Source organism: Peromyscus californicus, unplaced genomic scaffold, assembly GCF_007827085.1.
Source record: "Peromyscus californicus insignis strain IS unplaced genomic scaffold, ASM782708v3 Scaffold_2__1_contigs__length_46816999, whole genome shotgun sequence".
In the NCBI taxonomy this organism is placed as follows: Eukaryota; Metazoa; Chordata; class Mammalia; order Rodentia; family Cricetidae; genus Peromyscus; species Peromyscus californicus.
In genome coordinates, this window is record NW_026294540.1 from 34,354,977 (window position 1) to 34,380,288 (window position 25,312).

General features: G+C 53.1%; 2 protein-coding genes across 7 annotated transcripts in view; one reads left to right on the forward strand and one right to left on the reverse strand.

Moving 5' to 3' along the window:
* Window positions 1-25,312, forward strand: part of CUNH7orf50 (chromosome unknown C7orf50 homolog) — a 107,530-nt gene that overhangs the window by 43,273 nt on the left and 38,945 nt on the right. The gene's annotated exons all lie outside the window — the stretch shown is intronic.
* Window positions 1,932-25,286, reverse strand: LOC128120369 (uncharacterized). 6 transcript variants are annotated; one of them, XM_052754263.1, is made up of 4 exons: window positions 15,362-20,160; window positions 14,548-14,632; window positions 13,733-13,875; window positions 1,932-5,686 (listed from the first exon to the last, which is right to left on the reverse strand). In XM_052754263.1, the coding sequence occupies exon 4, from the start codon at window positions 5,664-5,666 to the stop codon at window positions 4,695-4,697; it is 972 nt and encodes a 323-aa protein (XP_052610223.1). In that variant the 5' UTR covers window positions 5,667-5,686; window positions 13,733-13,875; window positions 14,548-14,632; window positions 15,362-20,160; the 3' UTR covers window positions 1,932-4,694. The 6 variants fall into 6 exon arrangements, with proteins under 6 accessions (XP_052610223.1, XP_052610224.1, XP_052610221.1 ...); XM_052754264.1 differs by lacking the exon at window positions 14,548-14,632; XM_052754261.1 differs by having other exon boundaries at window positions 13,733-14,632.

A 25,312-nucleotide genomic window follows, 5' to 3' on the forward strand; every position in this document is an offset into this window, starting at 1 on the left:
TCAGGGTCAATGCAGAGCTGTGACCCAGCCTCCCCAACTCCCTAGCCTTCACTTTTCTTGTGAGATGGTGCCTGGGAAACTTACACTTCAAGGGAGGCACCCTCAGTCAGGTTCCTGGGGAACAGGGCATCTGGTCCCTAGGAGCATCCTGGTGCTGTGGTCCTGGTTCTGTGAGATTCAGGAGACCTCCTGCAGACAGGCATCCTATGTGCATACTGCAGGTGCCGTCTAGATCGATCTGGGGCTGTTTCCCAGGGGGGGAAACACACACACACACACACACACACACACACACACACACACACACACACACACAGTTCAGTAGCCTTATCTTCCAATGTGGGAAGGAATTTACAGCCCCAGGAGAGTGTCATATCCCTGTCCTGCAGCTGCTCCCTGCCCCCCACCCCCACTCCCAGCACTCAGAACACACAGCCATGTGCCTGTAGGGAGCGGTTTAGTAGCTTCGCAGTGTTGACAGCTGGGCCCTTTCCATGGTTGCTGGGAGCATTCTGGTTGCTTCCTTTGATTCCTGGAGAGTGTTGGCAACCAGAAGTGAGTGTGCGCAACTCCGAGTGCAGATGGGGGTGGAGGGGTCCTGAGTGCTATCAGGGTGGCCTGACACCAGGGAGTGACAGGTGAGTGAGGCTCTGGAAGGAGTGGCAGAGACGGGTCCTTGTTAACAACTCACAAGCCCTTTCTTAGCCAAGGGAGGCTTGGATTCCACGGGGAACTCTCCCCACCCACGATTAGTTCCAAGTTACCTTTGCAACATTGAGATTTCCTGCCCCCTCGCCCTGGATCAGAGCATCCAGAATTGCACTCTGAGGCGTCCCCTTTGCTCCAGGTCCTCCTCTTGGCTTCTCATGTACAAAGACCCTTCCTTGCTCTTAGGAATTATCAGGAGGTTATGACATAATGGATATATGGACAGGTCAAGAGAGAGAGAGATACAGATCCAGTGGGCCTAACACTGTCTAGGGCCTGCTGGGGGCCGGGGGGTGGGGGGCTTTGGCTCAGGATCTTTCCCACAGGAGTCTGGTGCAAAGCCTCTGGCCTCTTGCTGCTCCAGCATTGGAGCCCCTCCCCTAATCAGATCTCAGTGGTTTTCATTTTTGCCCCCTTCTGCTGCTCCATTTTTGTTGTTCTTGCTGCTGTTATTTGATTTGTATTTAAGACAAGGTCTCCATATGTAGCCCAGGCTGGTCTGGTCTTGAAATCACGATCCTTTTTGCTGAGCCTACTGAGTGCTGGGATCATAGACATGCACCACCACACCCAGCTTACTGCCCTTTTAAAGTACAAAGGTCCAGGTCCAGGGAGAGAGCGCAGTCAGTAACGTACTTACAAGGAAAACCCCAGAACTCATGCACAAAAATCAGGTGTGGCTGGGTGTTTTGCTTCATGCATGGCTACTGTGCATCACATGTGTGCAGTACCTGAGGCAGCCAGAAGAAGGCGTTGCTTCCCCTGGAACGTTTTTAAGTCAAGGCTTATAATTGTAGTGCTGAGGCTGCACAGACAGTGGATCCCTGGGACTCCCTGGGCAACCAGTCTAGTCTAATAGGCTAATTCCAGGGGGAAAAGGGGAAAAGGGAGAGTGGGCTGGAGCAATGGATCAGAGGTTAAGAGCACTGGCTGCTCTTTCAGGGAACCCAGGTTCAACTCCCAGCACCCACATGGCCTCACACAGCCATCTGCTGTTCTGAGGAGCCAGTGCCCTCTTCTGGCCTCCTTAAGTACTGCACACATGTGTTGCACAGCCACGCATGCAGGCAAAACACCCCTGTGCAGAAAATAAAGATAAGTAAATCTTAAAAACAAAAAAGAAAGAAAAAGAGAGAAAGAAAGAAAGGAAAGAAAGAAAGAAAGAAAGAAAGAAAGAAAGAAAGAAAGAAAGAAAGAAAGAAAGAAGGCTACTTCCTGAGAAATGACACCGAGGTTGTCTTCTGGTCTACACACTACAGCTGAAAGACCAGGACCCTACTGAGAGCCACCGATGCAGGCTCAGGCTTTGTGGTCAGATTTCTAAATGCACTCCGTGCCTGGAATGCTGAGACGCTCAGAGCTGAGAGCTGCAGCTTGTCCTGTCCCCTGCTCCGGCCCTGGGACCCACTGCTCCCAGTAGCCTGAGCACACGGAGGTTTTTTGTCACCTCTCTTCTTCTGAGCCACGTGCTGTAGGCATCCATCATGGCAGGTATTTATAAATTAACTTAGCAACTTCCACATCTGCCGTGAGTGTGAACGTGAGGGAACTGACCACGAACCACTAAAAACGGCCAAATGCAGGGAATGACTATTGTGATACCAGAAGGACCCGCTGTGCAGAATTTGGTCCTGCTGGGGCGATGGCCTGCACTCACCAGCTTCTTTCCTGAGACATCCTCTGGTCCACAGCACAGGAAGGAGCTCTGAGCCTAGCAGGACAGGCGGGATCAGTGGAGGGATAGAGACTGGATTCCCGGAAGGGTGAGTGAGTCAATGTTGTTGGGATATGGTACTTGGAGAATAGGGTACCACAATGGAGAGAGCACCCCAGAACCTGCTTGGTAGTCAGCTCAGCTCTGGCTACATTGAATGGGAGTGGAGTGAGGGTGTAGGCTGACCCGGGGCAGCCAATGGCTGGCTGTGTGCTGAGCCAATCCCAGAGCTGCCAGAGGGCTAGTTAGTACCTTCCCCGGCCAGAGGACAGACATGTCTTGGAATTCGGGTGTTTAGTCAGTTTTTCGTTGCTGTGATAGCACAGCTGAGGCTGGGTACTTCATAAAGAAGGGGATGTTTTGTAGCTCATTTTTAGAGGTTAGAAATCCAAGATTAGGGAGCCCTGCCAATTTAGCCTCTGCAAAGCCATTCCTGTTTTTTATGGTAGTGGATGGAATCCTAGCAGGGGCAGATGGAACTATGGCTGGAGTGGTGGGAGCTGAAGGAATCCTGGTAGGAGCAGATAAATTGTGGTGGGGGAGCTGATGGGATCGTGATGGGAGTGGATGAGATCGTGGGAGGAGCTGATGGGATCGTGATGGGAATGGATGGGATCGTGGGAGGAGCTGATGGGATCGTGGGAGGAGCTGATGGGATCGTGGTGGGAGTAGATGGGGTCATGGGGAAGCTGATCGGATCCTGGGAGGAGCTGGTGGTGAGAGCACACTGGACATAGAGATCACATGTTGAGACAGGAAGCCAGAAAGAAGCCACTGGGCTCCCCTCTTAAAGTTCCCTGAGGAAACCACACTGGTGACCAGGCTTCCAACATTGGATATACTGGAGCTCTCAGCAGCTATGGGTACCTGCCGGCTCTCAGTGTAGCAGCACAACCCTGTGTGACACCGTTGTCACTGGATGGAAACCAGCTGTTTCAGTGACCTTCCACTTATGGTGATAATCTCAACACTCCAGCTATGATGACAGTTTTTTTTTAAAGATTTATTTGCATTCTTTAGATTATGTATGTGTTGGGGGAGTGCGTGCATATGAGTACAGGTGCCGTAGAAGACAGCATTGGATCCCCTGGAGATGGAGGACAGGCACCTGTGAGCCACCTGCTGTGGTTCCTGGGAACTGACTCTGCAAGAACACTGTGCACTTTTGACTGCTGAGCCATCTCTCTAGCCCCAGAGATGACAGATTTTTTTCAAAGGCAAACCTAACGGAGGTTTTGGGCAGGAATTCTCGGGCAGTTGAAAGCTATGGCGACAGCTACATAGGAGCAGAATGTCACGTAGCTATAGAGTACGTAAGTAGCCAGGTGTGGTGATGCAGGCATGGAGTCCCAGCATGCAGGAGGCCGAGGCAGGAGGATCAGGAGTCAAGACCAGCCCAGGCTGTGTGTAGTGAGAGCCTGTCTCAAGAAACAAAAAAGTGGAGCCCCTTGTTTTGTGTGGGTCTCATTCATGTACACCTAGCTGACTTTGAACATCTGAGCCTCCTGATTCAACCACCTGAAGGCTAGGATTATAGAGGTGTGCCATCACACCCTGCTCAAAGTTGTGTGTGTGTATACAACACCACGCCCAGTGCATGCAGTGCTGGGGATGGAACCCGGCACTTCTTCAATGCCAGGCAGCATGCCACCAAGTGAGCACAACTTCAGCTAAAGCTGGCTTTTATAATTTACAGCCTGACTTAAAATGAGAGCCTGTGGGACTGGAGAGATGGCTCAGTGGTTAAGAGCACCGGCTGCTCTTCCAGAGGACCCAGGTTCAATTCCCAGCACTCACATGGCAGTTCACAACTGTCTGTAACTCCAGTTCCAAGGGATCTGACACCCTCACACAGACATACATGCAAGCAAACACCAGTACACACATTATTTAAAAAAGAAAGAAACAAACAAGTTATGCATTTATTTCCACAGTGCCCTTCCTGTGCCATCGGACTGGGCTATGGAATGGAGGATGGCAGCCAGCAGGCACACATGGCCATTATAGTCAGGACACCCTCCAGCAGACCCATGGTCTCTGGTCAGCCTCTGTACCCATGCCTTTGTGTCCTTGACTCGAATGTTCCACAAGGTGCGTCTGTTGATTTGAAAAGAGAAACTGTCTTGTTTTGCATAGGTTGAGGTGAACGAAGGCAAGCTCGTGCTTGTTAAACACTCTCCAGACCATATGAACCCTGCCCAGGCTCCCTAGAAAGGTACTCTTCCCTGAACACCAGGGAGGGGTGTGGCTTGTGCCAGCAGGCAGGCCCTGTCTAGCCCCCTACTCTGTTCAAGGGCATGCTGTTGTCCGCTCCCCGCCTACATCTCTGTGTGAGGCGTTCATGGAGGCCCAGCAACCTGAGCCTGCACCGTGTGTGGAGGAGCAGGGTGGCCACCAAGTTGATGCAGCTCTCTGCAGACAGGACCAGCTCTGCGAGGTTCATAAACAGCTCATCTCTGGGGGAGCCCACATCCTTCCAAAGCTTCAGCTGGGCCCGATGCAGGAGGATCGCATTATAGAAGAGTCTACAGGCAGACATGTTGAGAGCCACGACCAGTACCACCCAGCACCCAGAAGCTGTGTCCTTCGGAGCAGGAGCCATCCGCCAGGCTGGCTGTGCAGCATGCAGGAGAAAGAGAACCATCTGGAAGCTCAAGGCAAATGCGAAGCCTAGGCTGAACTTGACAATCTCGTATTCCGGCCATGCAGTCAGTGGATCCACCTGGCACATGGTGGTTGTGTGCAGCTCCCCAGATGTGCCCAGCAGGGACACCACGATGAGCGAGCTACACACAGCGCAGCCCCCGATGGCAGCTAGGCTTGCCACAGGCCTCGCCAAGAGCCGGGAGCCTGAAGATCCCGGCAGAAGAGATAGGACGAGCATGGCCCCCTGCAGGTGCTGAGCTGTAAAGTAGCAGACGTTGGAGAAGAATGAGAGTGCCCCACAGCCCAGGTTTGTCGTGGACATGTAATCAGGCCGGCCAGCAGCATTGAGGGACAGTAGAGTCACAAAGATGCCAGTGACTGTGAGGCCTGCAAGAAGCCTGTCCAGCACCCCCAGCCTAGTACGGTCCTGGATGAACACGATGAGACTGAAGAGCCCCGACACAAGGCCCAGTGGGACAAACACTGCTACATACACATGCATGCACCGAGAAATGATGGTCTGTGCTGCAATGACGTCCTCCACAGCTGGGGACACATGGCTAGGGTAGCGGATCCAGGACATGTTGTGGCGGTCCATCTTCAGGAGAGCTGTCAGACCTGAAACAGAAGCACATGCTGTGTGGCCACCTGGCTGGCCCAGTGAAGGACGCCTGTGCTGCACAAGGGGCGGGGTTTCCAGAGGGAGCCTAGAGCCAGCCTCTGTGAATGGAGGAAGGATGTCAGGGCCCAGTTTGGTGTCAAGAGCAAGGGCTCAGAGTCTCCAACAAGAGGTACAGGATGAGTCGAGAGAAGCGCCAGGCACCCTCACTGCTGACCCACAAGGACCCCCACTGTTGCTCAGCAGCTAACAGTGGCCTTTGAGCGTGGCTCTTGGCAGTGGCCTGTCTCCCATGAAGGGTTCAGCTGGCAGCTTCCCGGGAACAGGGTTTTAGGGCCCCGCACTGAGTCACCAGCCCTGGTTGCCATTGCTGGCACAGGCATGCCTTTGCATCTGAGACTGAGATATTCTAGGAACTGGGGTGCCATGTTGCAGAGGGAACTCCCAGGGGTAGCCAGGCCTCCTGCCCTATTGGCCAGAAATCACTTAGTCGCGGTAAATTCCTGGGCAGGGCTTTAAATAAGGACACTGGCAGCCCCAGTGCCCTGCCAGCCCATCTTTGGTAAATAAAATAATTTTGTTTCCATACCCTTCGTTTCCCTTCCTCCCTCTAAAATGTAACTAAATAGTAGTGGAGGCTAGGAAATAGTATTGCTGTTTATTCACAGGAAATTGAGTGTGATAAAACTGCAGCCGTAATTTTAATGGGACTCCTGAAGGCTGGCCTAGGTCCAGAGCCAGCTTTTGTTTGCTCTGAAGATGGGCCACATGTCTGGGTGGTGTGTGTGTGTGCGCGTGTGTGCGTGTGTGTGCGCGTGCGCACGTGCATGTGCGTGCGTGTGTGTGTGTGTGTGTGTGTTGGCCTGGGCTGGTTCATGCACACGGTGTGACTACAGTTTACTGATGTGTGACTGAAATAGAGAATGCCTATAACCAGCCAGCTTCCCCCCGAATAGTAACAGCCTGCATGGTTTGCTGGGCGCCTCAGAGCTTGCCACACACTTGGCGATGTGGCTGCTCTGTACCCAGACGGAGGTTTTGTGATTCTCTGGGGTTTTGAATGACATGTCCCCAGTAGGCTCAGGTATCTGAATACTTGGTCCCCAGTTGGTGGCGCTGTTTGAGGAGGTTTAGGAGTTAGGGCTCTGCTGAGAGCACACGTTGAGGGTACAAAGCCCAGCCACACTTTCAGTTCGCCTGCTCTTTCTTCCTGTTTCATGCTTATGGTCCAAGATGCCTGCTGCTTGCTGCCGTATGATATATGAAGAACCTGTGTTTCTACAATAACAAAAACCAAAGGCTACAACAGTGGTTGTTCATAGGAAACAAGGAGGGAGATACTGCTTCACTTGCACGCAGCTTCCTGACCAAAGACATGAGACAGGAAAGGGGGATGGGCAGGGGGGAGCGCTGTGTAGAGGGGATGGAGAAGGGCAGGTGGGTCTTCTCCCGGCATGAACTTAAAGGCAGGAGTGCACACACCTCGGAATGCTTTATGCTTGTGTGCGTGCGTGCGTGCGTGCGTGCGTGCATGCGTGTGTGTGTGTGTGTGTGTGTGTGTGTTTGCAGGTGCCTGAGGAGACCAGAATGAGGTGATGGTGTTGATCTCTTGGAACTGGGGTTATTCAGGTCCTCTGGAAAAGTAGCAAGCACTCTCAACCACTGAGCCAGCCCCAAGTTCTTTGTTTTTATAATTTGTTATCATTTAAGTTTTTTAATTATTGTTATTTTCATTTTATGTGCATGGTTGTTTTGCCTGTATGTATGTCTGGGTACTATATGCATACTTGGTGCCCACTGAGGTCAGAAGAGGATGTCAGATCCCTTGGGACTGAAGTTACAGACAATGTTGAGCCACCATGTGGGTGCTGGGAATTGAACCAATTGTTCTTCTGGAAGAACAGCCAGTGCTCTTCAACCACCAGGCCATCTCTCCAGCCCCTACAAATGTTTTTTGTTTGTTTGTTTGTTTTGTTTTTTGTTTTTAAACTAATTTTGAGCATTTCACAATATATGCTATTATACTCAGGAATCTGGGCCAGCCTCTGTCTGTCTACAAGCCTCTTGGGTTCTGGACTTAAGGATCCTGCCCTGGTCATCAGCTCACCACTGTATGTTGCTGTCCTGTTCACCCCGTCATCCCTCAGACCTGGAGGACAGTTCTCTCTGGGTGTCCTGAGCAGCAGGAAGGTGACCATGCTTGGCCCTGTGACGCCATACTGGACTTGACTTTGATGAGTCTGAGGTGTGTTTGGATGTTTATGGTGCCGCCGCCGCTGACCAGCCTTTGCTACTCCCCGTGGGCCTGCGGGCTCCTCATCGTATCTATCTCTTTCAGTCTGAAAAGACACAGCAGTGGCTGTGATGGCTTCCAGCTGCCAGTGCTTACGGAGCCAGCGGTGTGGAAATGAAGAGTCATGGCCGGCTCGGGAGGAAGCAATCTGAAGTCTGTCTTGTCAGGTGGAATGGGAAGTTGTCTTGTGATCTCTGACCACGGTCAGGAAGCAGAGCTGCCGGGCAGACATCTGATGTAACCCTGCAGCCACTCCATGCCTCGGGTGTGCGGTGTGCTCCTGGGTACTGTCTGCAGCCATCCGTCACCTAGGCCCTCCTGGCTGGCTCTGTAAGCTCTGCCTCTGGTTCTCAGCCGGTGGACCAGTGTGGTGCCTGCACTTGTTCCTCTGAGACCGTGTGCTTTAGTCCAGAGGAAGGAGCCTGCAGGCTGTCACCCAGGGTGGAGGGGCCTCACTCAGGTCCCGAATGTTCTAGCATCATCTGGGCCCACACAAAGTGGGCTTCATCACCCAGTTCTTGGGTCTCAGCATTCCAACTAGGAACTGTTGTACCAGTATGTACTGGGTACCAGTATCCTTTCCCAGCTGGGAATGGGAGAGGAAAGGATGGATTCCTGAGGGTGGACACTGGTGTCACGCAGCCATGCATGGGGGCTCTGCTTCCTGTACCTGGCCTGCTCAAGTTGAGGGTTTCACAGAAGTGCCGTCGTGTGCTTTGGTCCCTTGAGAGTGGGTACTCATGCAGACTGGGTGAACTGGTCTCTTTCCCTGGCCCTAAGAGCTTCCCGGTCCGGTCCTGTCCTGCAGAGGCCAGCTAGGGAGGGAGTAGCCAAGAGCCATCTACTTCATGAAGTGTGACTTCCCTGTGCACAGCGCCCCCTGTAGACCTTAATGCCCTGCTACTGTCTGTCTTTGTTAAGGTCAGGAGGGTCTAGCCCTTCTTGGGAGCCCAGGGTCACATGCTTCCAGACCTAGCCAGCACCTCGTCTGTCCACGGGACCACCTGGCTGGCCCCTTGACCAGCATATTCTCCCTGACATGGCCACTGAGCCCTCTACTGTCAAACTTTCCACAAACCGCTCTTCTCCACCCAGCCGTCTGCCCCCTCTCCTGGCACTCTATGTCCAGGGCTTCTCTGTAGCCTTGACCATTCCTCAACTGCCCTTCCTCCAGTCCACCCCAAGCGGGATGGGAAGAGGTGAGAGAGGCAGCGGGGCTACACAGGGAAGCCAGCCCGAGCTCGGCTCCCAGCATTCTTTCATTGGATAACGCTGCACACTGGTGCTCTGGCGTACTTGTCTCTGGCGATGTACTTGAACCTTAGTTCATATGTGCAGGAGGGCAACTATGCCTGCTTTAATTTGCCTGGGTCAGCCTGGGGGTTAATACCACGAGATCTGAGCCTAGTTTGGCTGAGATAATTTTAAAGAACTTGTAGAAGTGACACACTTCTTGGCAGGCGCCACCTTGGATCTGGTCACAGCCCTCGCTCGACACAGCTCCCTCACTGATCGCCCTTGGCGCCCAGCCCCAGCAGCCATTTGCCTGCTTTGTGTCGTGCAACTTGGACATTTCCAGATTAGCACATGGTAGGTTTGTGTGGAGCCTTCGGGTCTTGCTTTCTTGTGCACACGAGGCGCCTACCCCTGGCACCGTGTGTCCTGGTTGTCACTGCCTGGCCCACTAGTACTTTCTTCCTGTCACTTAGAAGTCGGACAGTGTCAGGCAGTCGCTCTTACTCAGCTGCTCTCAGCCCTCCAGTGCAAACACTTTCCTTTTTTCTGGGGCACATATCTGAGAGTGATGTGACTAACCAGGTCAGATGAGAAGATGCCAATCTTCCAGGGTAGCTGCACCGTCCCACTCTCTTACCACAACTCAATCTAGCATTCTTAGAGACTCTAGAATGCCCCAGAAGAGGGACAGACACTCCATGGATGCATTTCAGGCTGAGAACCCCGGGCCTCCAGAGCCCTGCAGAAGGGCTGCCAAGGTCAGCTGTGCGTCTCTTGGGAGCTCCCCAAGGCTAGCGTCTGAGAATGTTGTGTTCCTACAATGGTTCTTGGCCACCACTCTGTAAATAGCCCTTCAGAATGGTTCCTGTAAGTGTGGCCCCCTCACTTACGCAGCGCTGCTTAGGTGGGGGAAGGGGGTGGGTACAGTACAGGACATTTTCCAAAGGCCATGAGAATGCTTCCCAAGCCCTTCCCGCATGGGAGCGATGCTCTTAAAGACCCTTCCAAGCCACACTTGCAGATCTTTCCAGCAGGGCTCACAAGTTCTGCACATATGTAGCGTAAATGTGTGAGATTCGATTGTGTGACCCGCAGGTAGCATGGCTGGCCTTATGTGTGTGTGGTACCTTGGGTGAGGTGGCCTCGGCATCCTAGGTGGAGGCACAGGCCACATCAGGATTCGCTGGCTCCCTCCTACCCCCACAGTAGCATCAGTCTCAAGAGTGAGTCTTTGAGGAATCATAGGTTTGCTGTAATTCCCCACAGACTGCCAGCCAAGGCCATGGGAGGCCTGGGAGCACGGTGTGGGAGACTTCAGAGGTGGACAGTGGGTTGGGGAGCTGAGTCCAGAGCTGGTGCCTGGAAAGCCAGAGCTGCCCTGGGAGATGGGTTCCTGTGCCTGACCCACTGTGCTGCACCCTGCAGGCCCCACCTCCCTCCGTCCCTCAGCTGTCTCCTCCTTCTGGCAGGACTTAGCCATTCTAGCGCCTCTGGCCTTGGCTCTGTAAATGTTTCCATCCCCGTCTCCTGCCCTGCAGACTGGGGCGGACCCGCTGGTGAGTCACTGTATCTGCTTCAAACACATGACCTGATGTCCCACTCCAGCCCCCAGTCAACCCTCTGCACAGAGGTGGGACCCTGGGGGAGCTTGGACTGACATCACGGTGGTGTGTAGGGCCAGCTAGGGGCCACCAGCCTCTGACCCCCCAGCCCAGGGATCTGGAAGGGCAGTGAGGGATTTAATGGCTATCACAGTGGACAGCGCAGGCCTGTCTGTCTGTCCTTGATTGTTCTTTTGGTCCCAAGGCTATCTGTTTCTATACTTTTTTTTTTAGAAATTGAGAAAATTGCCTTCATTAAGATAAAGATAAAAGCAGTTTCCTGTTTTCTTTTTCAAATCTTGCAGATAAGGTACATGTGCCTTTTGTCTCATGTAGATGTGTGTGCATGTGTGTATACAAGAGGCACATGAACATGCAAACATGCATGCACATGTGTGTATAGCCAGGCACGCACCAACACACAAGTGTGCATGTGCACACACACAGGTAGATAGGCATCTGGATACACTGAAACACAAACATGCATATGCCAGACACATCTGACATGTAGATGTGTGTGCACACACAGGCACATCTTTACAAATAGGCACACTTGGGCACACACCAACATAAACTGTGTGTACACATGCACACGTACACACAGACCCTGGCCTCTAGGAGCTTCAGTACTCCTCCTGGTCCCCATGTGCTGTGGGCCAGACTGGCACTCCAGTCCAGTGACCAGTGGCCCAGCTGGGCAGACCTGCCTGGCCTCACACAGGCTTCGTGCTTCCTGCAGAATGGAAGCTCCATGGGCCTGTGGGTAAGAAGGCGGACCCTTCCTGTGCAGACGCCTCCCCCTCTTTTCAGGAACCCTAGCACACTCCTTCCCTGGCAGCGTATTCAGTGGGAGCACTCTGTGGTTATTGAAGGCCTGTGTTTTCTCAGCTTCCCCTCTGTGAACACCAGAGATGGGAGCGGAGGGATGGACCCAGACAGGGTGAGACCAGGATCTTGGGAGGTTTCTGCATTTGCTGGTTATCTGCCACCTTTCTGCCTTACACATGGCTGTGTGTGACCTTTCCCACACAGCTGAGCTTGGGGAGTGCTGAGGAGCAAGCTGGCCTTTAAATTCCTGTTCAGGACTGTGGTACCGGCCCTCAGCACTAGAGCCAACCGTCCCTGTCACCAGGTGCCACCTGAGACCGACCCTCTGCTGTCCTGAGATCCAGTAGCTCAAACAGCTACTTGGCCGCTGAGTAGAAACCCGCACGATGCCTGTGGCTAGAGTGGGTGATCCGGAGTTTCCCCGAAAGCAGCATTTGCCCCAGATACCAACCAAGAGATTGAGCCTTCCTGTGTTGGGCTGCCTGGAGGGAGGGCGGAGCTGGAGTAGTTCAGGGGTCGCCAGGAGGTGTTTGGTATTTTGTGGCTTTCTATAGTCTTGATTCACTCACTGTTGGTTCTGTGAGGATGTGCACAGCCACTGAGGAGGGTGTCTTCATACTACAGTGGCAGGCTCCGGGGGTGGGGGGGGGGTAGGGGCACATGCTCAGACCTTTTCCTGCCCTCACTCTGCAGTATCTGGTACCCCAGTAGTGACGGCAAGAGGGGACGGCGAAGGAGTCTGGCAAGGGCTTCTGAGAGTAAAAATGATGGCTTCTCTGCAGCCTGCCCTCCGTGGCACCTCCCCGTCGATCCTTCCTCCAACTACAGGTCTTTCTGGCTCTTTTTTTTTTTTTTTTTTTTTTTGGTTTTTCGAGACAGGGTTTCTCTGTGTAGCTTTGCGCCTTTCCTGGAACTCACTTGGTAGCCCAGGCTGGCCTCGAACTCACAGAGATCCGCCTGGCTCTGCCTCCCGAGTGCTGGGATTAAAGGCGTGCGCCACTACCGCCCGGCTTCTTTCTGGCTCTTTTGACCAGCTGTTTATTTTCGGTCTTGATGACATCCTGCCTGAGCTAGGTGTGGGCACAAGGAACCTCTCTGGCCAGCCAGAGACAAACAGGTGAGCCCCAAAAGAGGAGCTAGGAGGGCAGTGGGGTGCTTGGCTTGTGTCAGTTAATTTCTCCAGAAAGAACAAAGACTCCATGCCTCCTGCCGCTTCCGAAGGAGCGGGTGTTTGTCTCTGGGGGCCAGTGAGCCATCAGTACCACAGCTGTGCCCCCATGTGTCTGCTGGGAGGTGATGAGGCAAGTTCCCCTTCAAGTCTTGGGTTCACTAACTGGCCTCAAGGAGGCACTTCAGAGCACCACTGGGAGAATCTTCTTGGAGGTCTTAGGAAGTGAGCTGAACCTGCTTGGACAACTATTAGCTCTCCTTGCCTTAGCTCACAGGGACACGTGTCCGGAGCATAGCGCTAACCCATCTGAGTACAAAGCCTGCCTTGTGCAGAGGTGGTCGGCCTGATCGCCCAGTTCCCAGTGGCTCCCTCCCAGCCCCTGCCCGTTCCCGCTGTCTGCGATTCCACCTCACCCTGCTGTAGTCCACCCAAAAGACTTCTCTGTTTTCAGGTTTCCCGCCCCATGCAAGCACACATTCCAGATGTGCCCACTACAGAACAGTCTTTATGTCACACGTTCCAGATGTGCCTCCTACAGAACAGTCTTTATGTTCTGCCACCCCAGCCTCTCCCCCCCCACCCCCTGGTGAAAATCCCCCCGTAGCGATCAGCCTGACAGCCCTGCCGACATTGGCTGTGCTTTCTCGCCGTCCTTGGCCTTTCCCCGTTTCACGTGGGAGCTGACCAGAGCCACCATGAACCCTTCCTTCAGGAAGAAGCTGGATCGCCATACCAAAGTCTAGAATTTTCTTTTACTTAACGAAACTGACCTGTACCATAAAGAAATTGGTTTTCAGAAACTTCCCACAGCCATAAATGGCTCCTGGGCACATTCACTGGTAAGTGCGAGGCAGGAGGACAAACTGGGTGGGCAGGGCTGCTCTCTCCCCAGAACTTAAAAATAAAAAGTGCTCACCTGTGCCAGGCCCTAGGGTCCACACAAGGCTCCGTCAGCTGTCGGGGGCTGCTGTGAGGCTGGGGCATGCTCTCTGTTCATCCAGTCTTCCCTCCATTGCTCAACAGTTGCCAAAGACAGACTGGCACAGACACCCACAGTTCCTAAGGAAAAACAGGATTTGGCCTGGAGTCATCCAAACCACACACTGTGTTTAAGCGGGCTATGGTTGGACCATGTGACCTAGAAGAATCCAAATGGACCTATCTCTGAGGTGGAGGAGTGACGTGTGTGTGAGTCTGAGGGTTTCCAGAGCTTCCTTGCAGAAGTGTGCTGGCCACTCCCAGAAGGCAAAGACATTTGCAACCTAAAATAGGAGCTGGAGCCCCACCCAGCCAGGAAAAGTCCTCCCAACCAGAGCAAACCAGCTCCTGGAACCTTGCCATGTGGATGAGGGTCTGGCCCCTCTGTCCCTTACACAGAGTGACTCAGGACAGTAAATACTCCAGCCTGGATGGCAGGTGACACTGGGCACCCCTTATTACCCTGCACACCGATGGCCTGAGCTGCATCTTGGGGCTGCATGGAGTGGGGCTCTGCCTGGACATGATGCCAGAAGGCACGTCAGCTTGCTGGTGTCCAGCATCCTTTTCACCGGGCCTTGCCCGGGATGCCGTGATGCTGGCTGGGAGGAGTGCAGAGCGGAGGCACCAAGTTCTGGAGGGAGAGCCTCAGCCGAATGGAGGTAAACAGTCCTGGGAACACTTTAAAGTTTTGAAATGCAGTGGTCTTCATCTGCACCCCAACCCCCATGTGCGCACACGTTTGCGGCTTACTTCATGTTGCAGGCTGGTGACGTGGCGTCAGCCCCAGGCTGCCCTGTGGCACTGGTCTCCGACACTTCCTTCAGCCTCCTGAGTGCTGTGGGAGAGCCATGCCAGCACTGTCAGCCTGGGCCTCTGGGTAGTCCCTGTGGGGCCAACTGCTCTCTGACTCGAGGGGGATTAGAAAGCCATTAACTGGGGACCCGGATTCCTCTGGAGTGCATTTTCAGCCCTGGATGCTGCCAGGATACTGCCCCAGGAAGGAAGAATCTGACTCTAGTGGGAGAGAAGTCTGAGGAGACCCTAATGGCTGAGGAGGCTTCTTCCCAGTGGCCTCTCTCCTCCAGGACACTCACTGCACCCTCTCTTGCCCCCTTTCTGCCTGATGTGTGGTGAAGACATCTCTCAGCCCACATTGCTGTGTCGGCCTTCTGGCCGTGAGTTCAGAATGGCAGATTCAGCTCATGGGGCTACAAAGGGCCACTCTTCACTGCTTTGTGTTGGGGTTGCCTCTGGCACTTCCGTGTTTGACCCCAGTTCTCTGTGTGGCCACTGGTTGTGTCCTTCCTAATGGCTCTTGACAATTCTGCAAAATCCTATTGTATCCCTCCCAAGAATGGTCCCTAAGTGACCTCTGGCCCTTCCCAGTGCCCCTTGCCTGTCAGGCTTCCATGAGAGGATGCGGCCTCGAGAGGCACGTGGCTCACTCTCCAGCCTCTCACTTGGGCCTTGTCCCAAAGTGCTAGTGCCTGGGCCCTCGCCTGGGGACTGGGCAGGGCATAGGGAGGACCTGGGCGGGGCGTGGAGGTTGGGTGGGGACTCTTACCTGCTGGTAAGGGAAGTACACGCTCCGCTCTGAAGCCTGCTGCTGTACCCTCTGCCTGTCATATACCCTGTCCCCTGGTGAAGGGACAACCCTGTGGTGTCAGTCTTCTTCTGGAGGCATCTTCTGCTTGTCACTGGGCACCTCTGGGCCCAGTGGGAGGAGCCTCTGGGGACAGGCAGTGGACGAGAGGCCCTGCAGCTCAGCCTGAGCGGAAGTGAGGTAGTGAGCGGCCTTCCTCAGTGTCAGCAGCTTAGGCACTGGAGTCTCACCGGACTGCAGGGCACAGACGCCTCCCCCCAAGGCTCTGCACCGTGGGAGGGCCCTGCGTGTCCTCCAGTCCTGTGCTTCCTTCCTGAGCTGTGCTGGGTCCTCAGGCTGAGTGCGCAGGTGTGGGGCAATGGAACTGTGGTGGCTGCTCTCTGTGCATTCACTGGTGTGTGATCTTTGGAGGCAGGCACCCCGTCCCCAGGCCTCAGTTCCCTCCTGTGAGATGAGTGATGATAGCACCCATGCTCGGGTTGCCCCAGAAGTGTGACAGGAAAGTCAGTGGTTGTGGCTCCCCTAGTGGTGCTGGGTAAACTGGTTCCCATGGCTGTTACAGGGCCCCCTGGCCACAAACAACCTCCCAGTCAAACTTCCGTCCCAGCTCAGGACCACTTCCTTGGTATCACAAGGACTTCTTCAACTTGCGACCCCTGCCTAAGCTTTCGATTTCCTGGACGTGGGCCGTCAGCCGCCAAAGTGCTGATCTGAACTTTTGCTCTGACCTGGTAATAGAAGTCAGGGCGATGTGGCCCCAGATTGCAAGTTCATGCTGCCGTAAGCATTCAAGAAGATGTGGCCCCTGGATTGCATGCACATGCCACTGTGGGAATTCAGAATTCAGGAAGATGTGGCCCCAGATTGCATGTTCACGCTGCCCTGGGATTGTGCATTCATGCTGCTGTGCTCGGGACCTGCACAGCCTGCAGCCCTGGCTCACTGGGGCCCCAACACTAAGGGCAGCGTCTCTGCTGTGTAGGAAGGAGGGGAAGGACACTGAAGGTTTGCGTAAGGAGGGAAGGGGCAGTGGGTAGATGTGGCTTCCTTCTTCCGTGTTCCCTGCCATACTGTGGTTCCCCGTTAGCTGGGAGGCTTTGGCTGCCTCCACCCTGGCTTTCCCCTCCCCGCTCCCATCGTTTGTTAATTTCCCCGACTGAGCCTGTGATGAGCATGGTGGCTTCCTTCCTCCCTGTCACCTCTCTGAGGACACACCTTAGTTTTTGTTTAATTGGTTGATCTTGTTTTTGAGATAGCTTCTCACTATGTAGCCCTGGCTGACCTGGAACTCACCATATAGGCCGGGTTGGCTTCAGACTCACAGATACACCTGTCTCTGCCTACTGAGAGCCGGAATTGAAGGTGTGCGTCAACATGCCTGGCAAGGATACACTTGGATGTCACTCGTGCTGTCATCACCTGGCCATAGGCCACAAATAGTCTGGGCAGCAAGGTGTCCCCAGGCGTCTCCGTTTGCACAGCTGCCGGTCCTCTGTACTGCGCTGGGAGCTGGGGGCAGGGAGCATGTCACAGGCTGACCCTCCTTCTCACAAAGACCCATTCACACCACCAGGTGGTGGAAGCAACCAGAACAGCACACATATCTGTCTCTACAGTCAGACATCATGTCGCATGAAGAGAAATGAAGTTCTGACACACTGCATTGGGAGGCCCTTGAGACATCACACTCAGGACAAGCGGGACACAAAAGGCCATGTACCTTATGCTTCCTCTTCAAAAGAGACGGAGCCCAGGGACAGAGCAGACAGCTGCTCAGTGTCATTTCATACTGTGTCAACAGTGGTGACTTTTCTGACCCTCGCAACTTTGCCACGTCTTTACATTTTCAAGCCCAGCTTTTTTTGAGGTTTGTGTTATAATTCTGCTGTTTCAAACATGTAGTTCGGGGCTGGAGAGATGGCTCGATGGTTAAGAGCACTGACTGTTCTTCCAGAGGACCTGGGTTCAATTCCCAGCACCTACATGGTGGCTCACGACTGTCTGTAACTCCAGTTCCAGGGAATGTGGCACCCTCACACAGACATACCTGCAGGCAAAATACCATTGCACATGAAAAAACAACAACAAAACACGTAGTTTGGTATTTGGGGCACGTGTACAAGGCTGGTGCCATTACCAGGCTCAAGTAGGAACATTGTCAAATCTCCTAGCTAGTTGGCAGATCACCCCAACTCCTTCGAACCCCGAGGCTGCTGCAGTGTTGGTCTTGTACAGGGATGGGCAGAGGTACCACACAACTGAGCTGCTCTGTAGCATCTCCTCCAGGACGCACTGCCAACGCTTCTCCCTGAAAGTCCTCAGAGTGGCAGTAGCAAACAGACCCTGTTTTACCCTTCTCCAGTGCCTTCCTTACTCGGTGACCCTGCAGTTTGAAAAGTTGATGGTTATCGGGTATTGGCATCTAGGGGCTATGGTAGCGACTCAGTGTGTGGCCCAGAGGCTGGATGAGGGGTGGAGGGTCATCTTGCCATATTATGGCATGCTGACTAAGGTGAGGGCCCAATGCCTCCTGTAACTGTCGTCTTCCGGATGTGGCGGCCCAGGGGTCATGAGGAAGAGATTCACAGAGTGACCTGGTTGAAGCCTGTTCCATGTCAGGGCTATAGAAAAGCAGGAGAGGAACACCAGGTCTGGAATTGAGACCAAGGATTGAAAGGTTGGTGTGAGTCCAGTCTTGGTTCATGCCACGTGGCAGAAGCTCTGTGTCTGGTGATTCTCCATTGTGGACTCTCAGTCCTCGTTGTGCTGGGCTTGACTCCTCCTGACCTCTGCTTCCCACCTGCTCCCCAGCTATCTCTGGTGTCTCAGCTCTCTGTCTGGCATCTTCCCTCACTCAGTGACGTGGACACGCTGTTTAACAGGCTCTTTGGTCCAAGCGCCTGCACTTAACGGGCTCCAGTTATTCTGTGTCTCATCTATCTGGAGCTAGTCCTCACCTGCAGCTAGTGAGGCTGTGCAGACTGGGCCTGGGCTCTGTCCTGGGCCACTGTGACTTCCTCACAGGTGCTATAGACTGTCCCACCCAAGGGAGTGCTGGCCACACGGTGTTGTGTCCCCAGTACACTACCAAGTGACCCTCTGACCGGCTCTGTAGTGACAGCTGCAGGCCCTTCCTAGGAATCTGAGACAGATTTGAGTCTGGCATCTGGCGCTATAACCTTCAGTTCCTGATCCCCCTGCCTCTACTCGCAAGCCCCGGGGTTACAGGTATGCACCACCACACCTAGTTCATGCCATGCTGGGGTTGGAACTCCTGGCTTTGTGCATGCTAGGCAGGCCCTCTATCAACTGAGCACGTCACCAGTAATTTTTGTTATTGTTGTTGTTGTTGTTTATTTGATTTTGAATTTGGGATTTGTTTGTTTTTGTTTTTTGAGATAGGGTTTCTCTGTGAAGTCCAGACTGGCCTCGAACTCACAGAAGTCCATCGGCCTCTGCCTCCCGAGTGCTGGGATTAAAGGCGTGCGTCACCACCACCTGGCACTGTGCTGCCCAATTTTATGTCAACTTGACACAGGCTAGAGTCGTCTGAGAGAAGGAGACCCCAGTTGAGACAATGCCTCCGTAACACTGGACAGTAAGCAAGCCTGTAGAGCATTACCTTAATTCATGATTGAAGGGGGAGGGTCCAGACCATTGTGGCTGGTGGTCCTGGGTTCTATAAGAAAGCAGGCTGAGTAAGCCATGGAGAGCAAGCCAGTAAGCAGCACCCTCCATGGCCTCTGCATCAGCTCCTGCCCCCAGCTTCCTTCCCTGCTTGAGTTCCTGTCTTGACTAACTTCAGTGATGACCTATGATGTGGGGGAAGTGTAAGCCAAATAAACCCTTTCCTTCCCAAATTGCTTTGGTTATGGCATTTCATCACAATAATAGTAACCCTAACTAGGACACCACCCTTCACCATTGCCTCCTTAAATGAAAGGACTTGGGGTTACTCTATCATTTTTCTGCTGTCCGCCTCCCTAGCTGTGGGCTGAGAGGCTCTAACACCTCCCTAGCTGTGGGCTGAGAGGCTCTAACACCTCCCTAGCTGTGGGCTGAGAGGCTCTAACACGCGGCCGCCCCCGACATGTAGCCTGAGTCAGGTACAAGCAGTCTCAGAGTGAAGCCATGGTGTGAGCCCAAGCCTGCTGAGCCCTTGGCAAGCACAGTCCTGAGTTGTGTCTGCGCCTGTGACGCTTTCCCACCACCCTCAGCTTGCTGTGCAGAGAGAGCTGCCTTGGGGCTGCATGGTTGTGTGCATTTGTGCCTGCATTGTGTGAGTGTGCGTAGTCACAGCCTCTTGTTCGGTACTAGAAGGACCAGCCTTAATACCATACGTCCCAGGGGCTCAGGAGAGAAACTACGGACGGTGAGGACTATTTTCGGGAAATAGAATCTCAGCACACAGAGCTCTTAGTCTAGTCATTTCTTCTTCCAAATCTTCTTCTGCCAGTGCCCTGGGAGTCCCGGTATATATACACTTACAAGCAGTAGTCCCTTGGCAGGGCAAAGGCAGGATTCCAGGGTCAAACGGAGGGGTGATAAGAATCACATAGAAGGGCAATAACCATTAATTATCATTTACAACCCCAAAGGGAAATGACCAATGGGGAAATGAATAAACTAAAGGCTAAATTTGGGTAATATCTAGGAAGAGGGATCTTATGTGCTCAGCTATAGTCTTAAACGTGATTGGTAGAAAATGTTGAGAATCTATAAGTTGCTAGGTCAGTGGGAGAAAGTAAAACTGTCTTCTTTTTTCCTGTGGTTCCTATCTGTCCAAGCTATCTGCCGTTTTTCTGCAGGGTGGGGGAAAGTGTGCTCAGTTGCTAGGCAACCTGTGTACAGCTAGATGCCTCTGGTGATAGTTAAAGGGAGATCTGGAACCAGAGGTAAGGTTTGGGAAAGGGGAAAGTTAAGCTTAATTGGCACATCTGCCAGGCCTTCTCAAATGGGTAGTCTGGATGCTTAAGTCTGTTCTTAGAGAATACAGAGGTATCTCTGATAAGGTACTTTCCTCCACCTGGGGATGGACCTGATGGGATGCTGCCAATGATGATAATTACAAGGAGACTTGAACTGGGGTTCGGGCTGAGCATAGCTGTCAGTGCAGAAGGTTATCTAAATATTCCTAGAAGTGGTTGGGTAAGGAGTTAAAGGTCTATAAAGTTAGTAAGGCTGTAAGAAAGGAGGGTCCGAGCTAAATTGTGTAAAGCTATTACTTAATGTCTGCCTGACCTAGGTGGTGTCTCCTTGTGGAGTTTACCTTAAATCAGGAGACTTGCATGTGGACTGTTATTACTGCTAGTCCTTGAAAGTGGCCAAGGGAGATATCTGATTCCAGAGAAAGCCTTTCCTGAGGCTGTTCTCCAAATACCTGGAATGTGTATGTCCAGAGAGTGATCAGTCCACACTGTTAGCCCTTCTTAGGGAAAAATCAATTGGGAAAACTATGAAGGCACACATGATTTTCATAATAGAAGACAGCTGATATATAACAAGCCAAGTAACACCAAAAGCTCCTTGGAATTTGGCTTCCTCTGAAGGAGTTCCTTGATCCTCCAGGTAGGGACTTTGCCATAACCAGCTGAGTTGTTATGATATATTCCTGCGGCCCACAGCAGCAGCCTGGTCCCTCCTGTGCTGCGTTGACTGTATCAACTGCTTCCTCATTGCTGTGTCCTAATACCTGACAGGAAGCACCTTCAGGGGAAGGTTGATCTCTCCTGGTTTGAGAGGGTACAGTCCATCATGGTGGGAAAGGCAAAGGCATGTATAAGACGCTGCTGGTCACGTTGTGTCTGTGGTCAGGAAGCGGAGGGCAATGGGTATTGATACTCTTTGTTCTCTTTCTCCTTTTTATTATCTGGGATGCCAGCCTGTGGAGTGGAGCTGCCTGCATTTAGGGAGGGTCCCGCTTCAGTTAACCCAATCTAGAAAGTCTCTGACCGACATGTGAGGTTTGTCTCATAGGTGAGTCCAGGTCCTATCAAGTTGATACAAACCATCACATTGGTCTTGAGTTTCCTGTGTTAGTCGAGAGCCTGTGTCCTGTTTACAGGAGTTTCAGACCTGAACCTGTATGTGCGGCTGACCAAGGGGGCGTCAGGGATGCCCAAGAACTGAGGGGATCCTTGTCCTGAGGAGATCCTGGCTGCCTGCATCTCATACGCAGGACTTGGGAACCCACAGCTAAATAACCCAGGCTCACTTAGCAGGGCCAGGATCCTTGGGCTTCCCTGAAGGCACAGTGGAGGGGAATCTGGGGACACCTGACAAAGTGCCAGGTTCCTGAGACAAGACTCCTGCTAAGAAGCCGCTGCAGCGTCTGCCACAGCAGGTGTGACCTGGAAGCCCCTCATGGTAGTTAGCAGTCCCACCTACAGAACAGCCTGCACACAGAACAGCCATACCTTACCACTGGAGCATGCGAGGTCTTAGCCCCTGCTGGCTAGAATGCCAAGGACCTGCCTCCAGAGCTCCACAAGACTGTAGTCTGGGGCCTTTGGGGCAAGAAGGCAGCCAGAGAACAGCCCTGGCTGCAGGTATCCTCCACAGCAGAGGGAAAACAGTGACAGGACCCCCATCCCTCTGGGAGCCATGCCACATCCCAGAACCATGTCCTTCAGCTTAGCCGTGGTGTGGCAAAGACCGACTGTCATCCCCAGACCCACATTTGCTAAGGATCATGGGATAAGTGTTGTGTGTAGGAGCCCAACTTCATGCTTAGAAATCAGTGTTTCTCCGTGTAAATCCATCCTGTAGTGGAGCTGGCGGACATCAATGGGATTGCTCGGGGATATTTAGCCGGTGCCCACACTGTCTGAGGTTGAAGCCATTGTGGGAGAGCCTTGGGCTTGGCAAGCTGAAAGCAATTACCTGGCATGCCCCCTCCTGGCACCTGGGCTCCTCCCCTGACTTGTGCAGCCAGAGGCTTGAAGTCCACTGACAGCAAGTCCATCAACGGCCACTTGGTGGAGCTCTGGAAACGAGCCTGTCTCGGACAGGAACCGTGAACCCAGTGAAGTTTAAGCCAGGCTATTCTGCTCATAGCTTGAAAGCGAAGTACTTTTCATTTTACAGCATTCGGTATGCGCCTCCCAGGTTCATGTCATCCATGATGGTGATAGCATGGGGCTGGCCGTCCTTGTCCCTCCTCAGGAGACACTGAGGATCAGTCCATACATGACCCAGTTGACAGATTTCCGGGTTCCCACCTGATGGGTTCTGAGAGGTGCAAGCAGCCACAAATCCAATGGCCCACTGAGAGACTGTTTCTATCATTCTAGAAAGTTCCTTGGGCCCCAGAGATGGTGTCTCCTTTCCTGGGTCAGGGAGGCAGGCTGTTGGGTGTTTAGAGTGTCCGCTGAGATCTGAGGAGCTGTTTGGGTGGGTGGGCATCCTTTCACCGTGAACAGAGACAAGCTGTCTCACACTAGCTATAGTGAACACGCAGGCTGTGAAAATATGGGTGTATGGTGAACTGTCCTTATTTCCCAGCCAATGATCTCAGAGTGGGGGCTGGGGACATGATTTGGTGTGTGTTAAAGCACATGTTTCACTGCTTGAATTTGAATCCCCGGAACCCATGGAAGTTCCAGGTGGGCATGGCGGCCCACCCAGGATCCCAGCCCCCAAACACAGAGGTGGGTCCTCAGAGCAAGCCGGCTGGCGAGACCAGCCATATCAGCGTGCTCTGGGTTTGATTAAAAGATGGACCCTGCCTCCGTCAATAAGGTGGTAGGGCAATCAAGGATATTACCAACCTCAGCCTCAGACCTCCACATGCAAGATCGCCCCTCTTCAGACATGCACCCAAAGTAGAACAGACATGTATGCATATTGCACACACACACACTCACACACACACTCACACACACACACACACTCAAATGGAGGGAGAATTGGAAGTGGGGAGTGCCGTGGTCAGAACACATGGGGAGTGTGGTTTTCCAGCCGTGGAAGGTTTTAAGTCCTTCCCTTTTCCTGAACGGCGGCGTGACACATCAGCCAGGAGCACCCTGGCTCCGTCACTGCGGGGTGGCTAGGGGAGCTGAGTGGCAGGAGCCCGGCTCACCCAGCCCTTCTTTGAAAGGAAGCCCCAAGACTTGGTCCTGGTGTTTCTCAGATTAGGATGGGGGCGGAGGGGGGGTCTGGGGGCCTAACGTGTGCCCCAGAAGGAGCCAGTGACTAGATCTGGGCATGTGGTTAATGCTGCCTTCCCTCTTGAGGTCTGAATGCATGTGAGGGCATAGTGTAGCCTCTGCTGCTGGTGGCCGCCCGCCTTAGGAAGTTCCCTGTGCTCCCATGGTCCTGTCCCTACTGCAGATGGTGGGGCATGCTAGGTGGCATTGGAAGCTGTGTGTCCTGGGCTTGTGGCCGCAGGAATGTCTCACTTGCTGAAGGCAGTTGAAGAATCTTCCCCATTACCTGAGGGACTCAGTGGGGGATCTCTCAGGGTCCCTGAGCCATACATCTAACAGTGTAGGAGGCCCAGGAGAATCACTGTTGGAGGAGTCCAGTCCTTGCACTACCCTGGTATGCCCAAACACCAGGAGGACCATGGAGACCCTCCAGTGACCTTGCCTCAAGTGACGTTGGATCCACTGGGTTTATAGTCCCCTGACCTCAGCTCTTGGTTTGGCTGACGCCGACTGCAGCATAAGCTCACAAGGAAAAGCACACCCCTGATGCACGTTCACTCACAGATGCGATCAGCAAAATCAGGCAAGCGCACAGCATCCTCCGGGCGGTGCGCTCATCCCTGATGGCACCGGGTCTGTTTCATAAGCGTCCTTCCCAGGTCGTCACTTGTGCACTTATCGCCTAGCACCGTGTGCAGAGTCGTGTCAGCTGCTGCTGGGACAGACCCTTCCACGTGTGCCTGGAGCCTCAGGGGAGCTGCTACGCCATGAGGATACCCTCAGCCTGTCCCTAAAGATGGGTGACATTTTGGGAAGAAGTAGGACAGTGCATGGGTGTAGCGTTTCCCTTGCTAATTTGTGGCTGGCTGAGTGACAAGTTCAAGTTCCCTTTGTCACCCATAAGCCTTGCTGATCTGCAGCAACCACAGGTCACATGACATCTGAGCAACGGTTGGTTTATCAGCTTAATGTAATTCTGTAGACAAACTACAGAGTAAACTAAAAACGTTGAGATTTATAGTATGAGTGGAAACAACCTTTTAGAGAAAGATTTGTGTTATTTATTTATTTATGTGTATGTGTGCCTATGAAGGCCAGAAGAAGGTATTAGATCCCCTGGAACTAGAGATATAGGTGGTTGTGAGCCACCTTGTTAGTCCAGGGAATTGAACCCGGGTCCTCAGGACAAATAGCCAGTGTTGTTTTTCTGAGACAAGATTTCTCGGTGTAACCCTGGCTGTAGCCCTGACAGCCAGGGCTATCCTGGAATTCATTGTAGACTGAACTGGCCTCGAACTAAGAGATACACCTGCCTTTGCCTCCCAAGTGCTGAGATCAAAGGTGTGTGCCATCATAGCTGGCTTACAGCCAGTGTTCTTAGACCCACTGAGCCATCTCTCCTGCCCTGAAGCAACCTTCTTTTATCTTGAGACAGGGTCTCCTGTAGCTGGGCTCAAACTCATTTTGTAGCCAAGGATGACTTTGAACTCGTGACCTCCCAAATTATGGGATTATAAGTGTGCATCACCACACTAGGGTCACTCAGGTGCTGAAGACCGAACCTAGGGCTTTGTGAATACTAGGTAAGCACTCTAGCACTAAACTGCATCTCCAGCCCAGAAACAACCAATGTTAAGGAACTTTGCTTTCTGGTTCCTGGTTTCACATCACATACCCTTAGAAATGCACATTTTAGGAATCGAGTCATTCGGCCTGGCTGTGGCTCAGTATCAGGTGCTTACCTAGCTGGTGCAAAGCCCTGGTG

Coding starts and splice junctions, on each gene's coding strand:
- LOC128120369 (XM_052754265.1), bottom strand. CDS start 13,813: ATGAACAGAGAGCATGCCCCAGCCTCACAGCAGCCCCCGACAGCTGAC. Junction 5,717..13,755: donor GACAGCTGACGGAGCCTTGT/GTGGACCCTAGG, acceptor TGGGCCAGCCAG/GTGGCCACACAGCATGTGCT.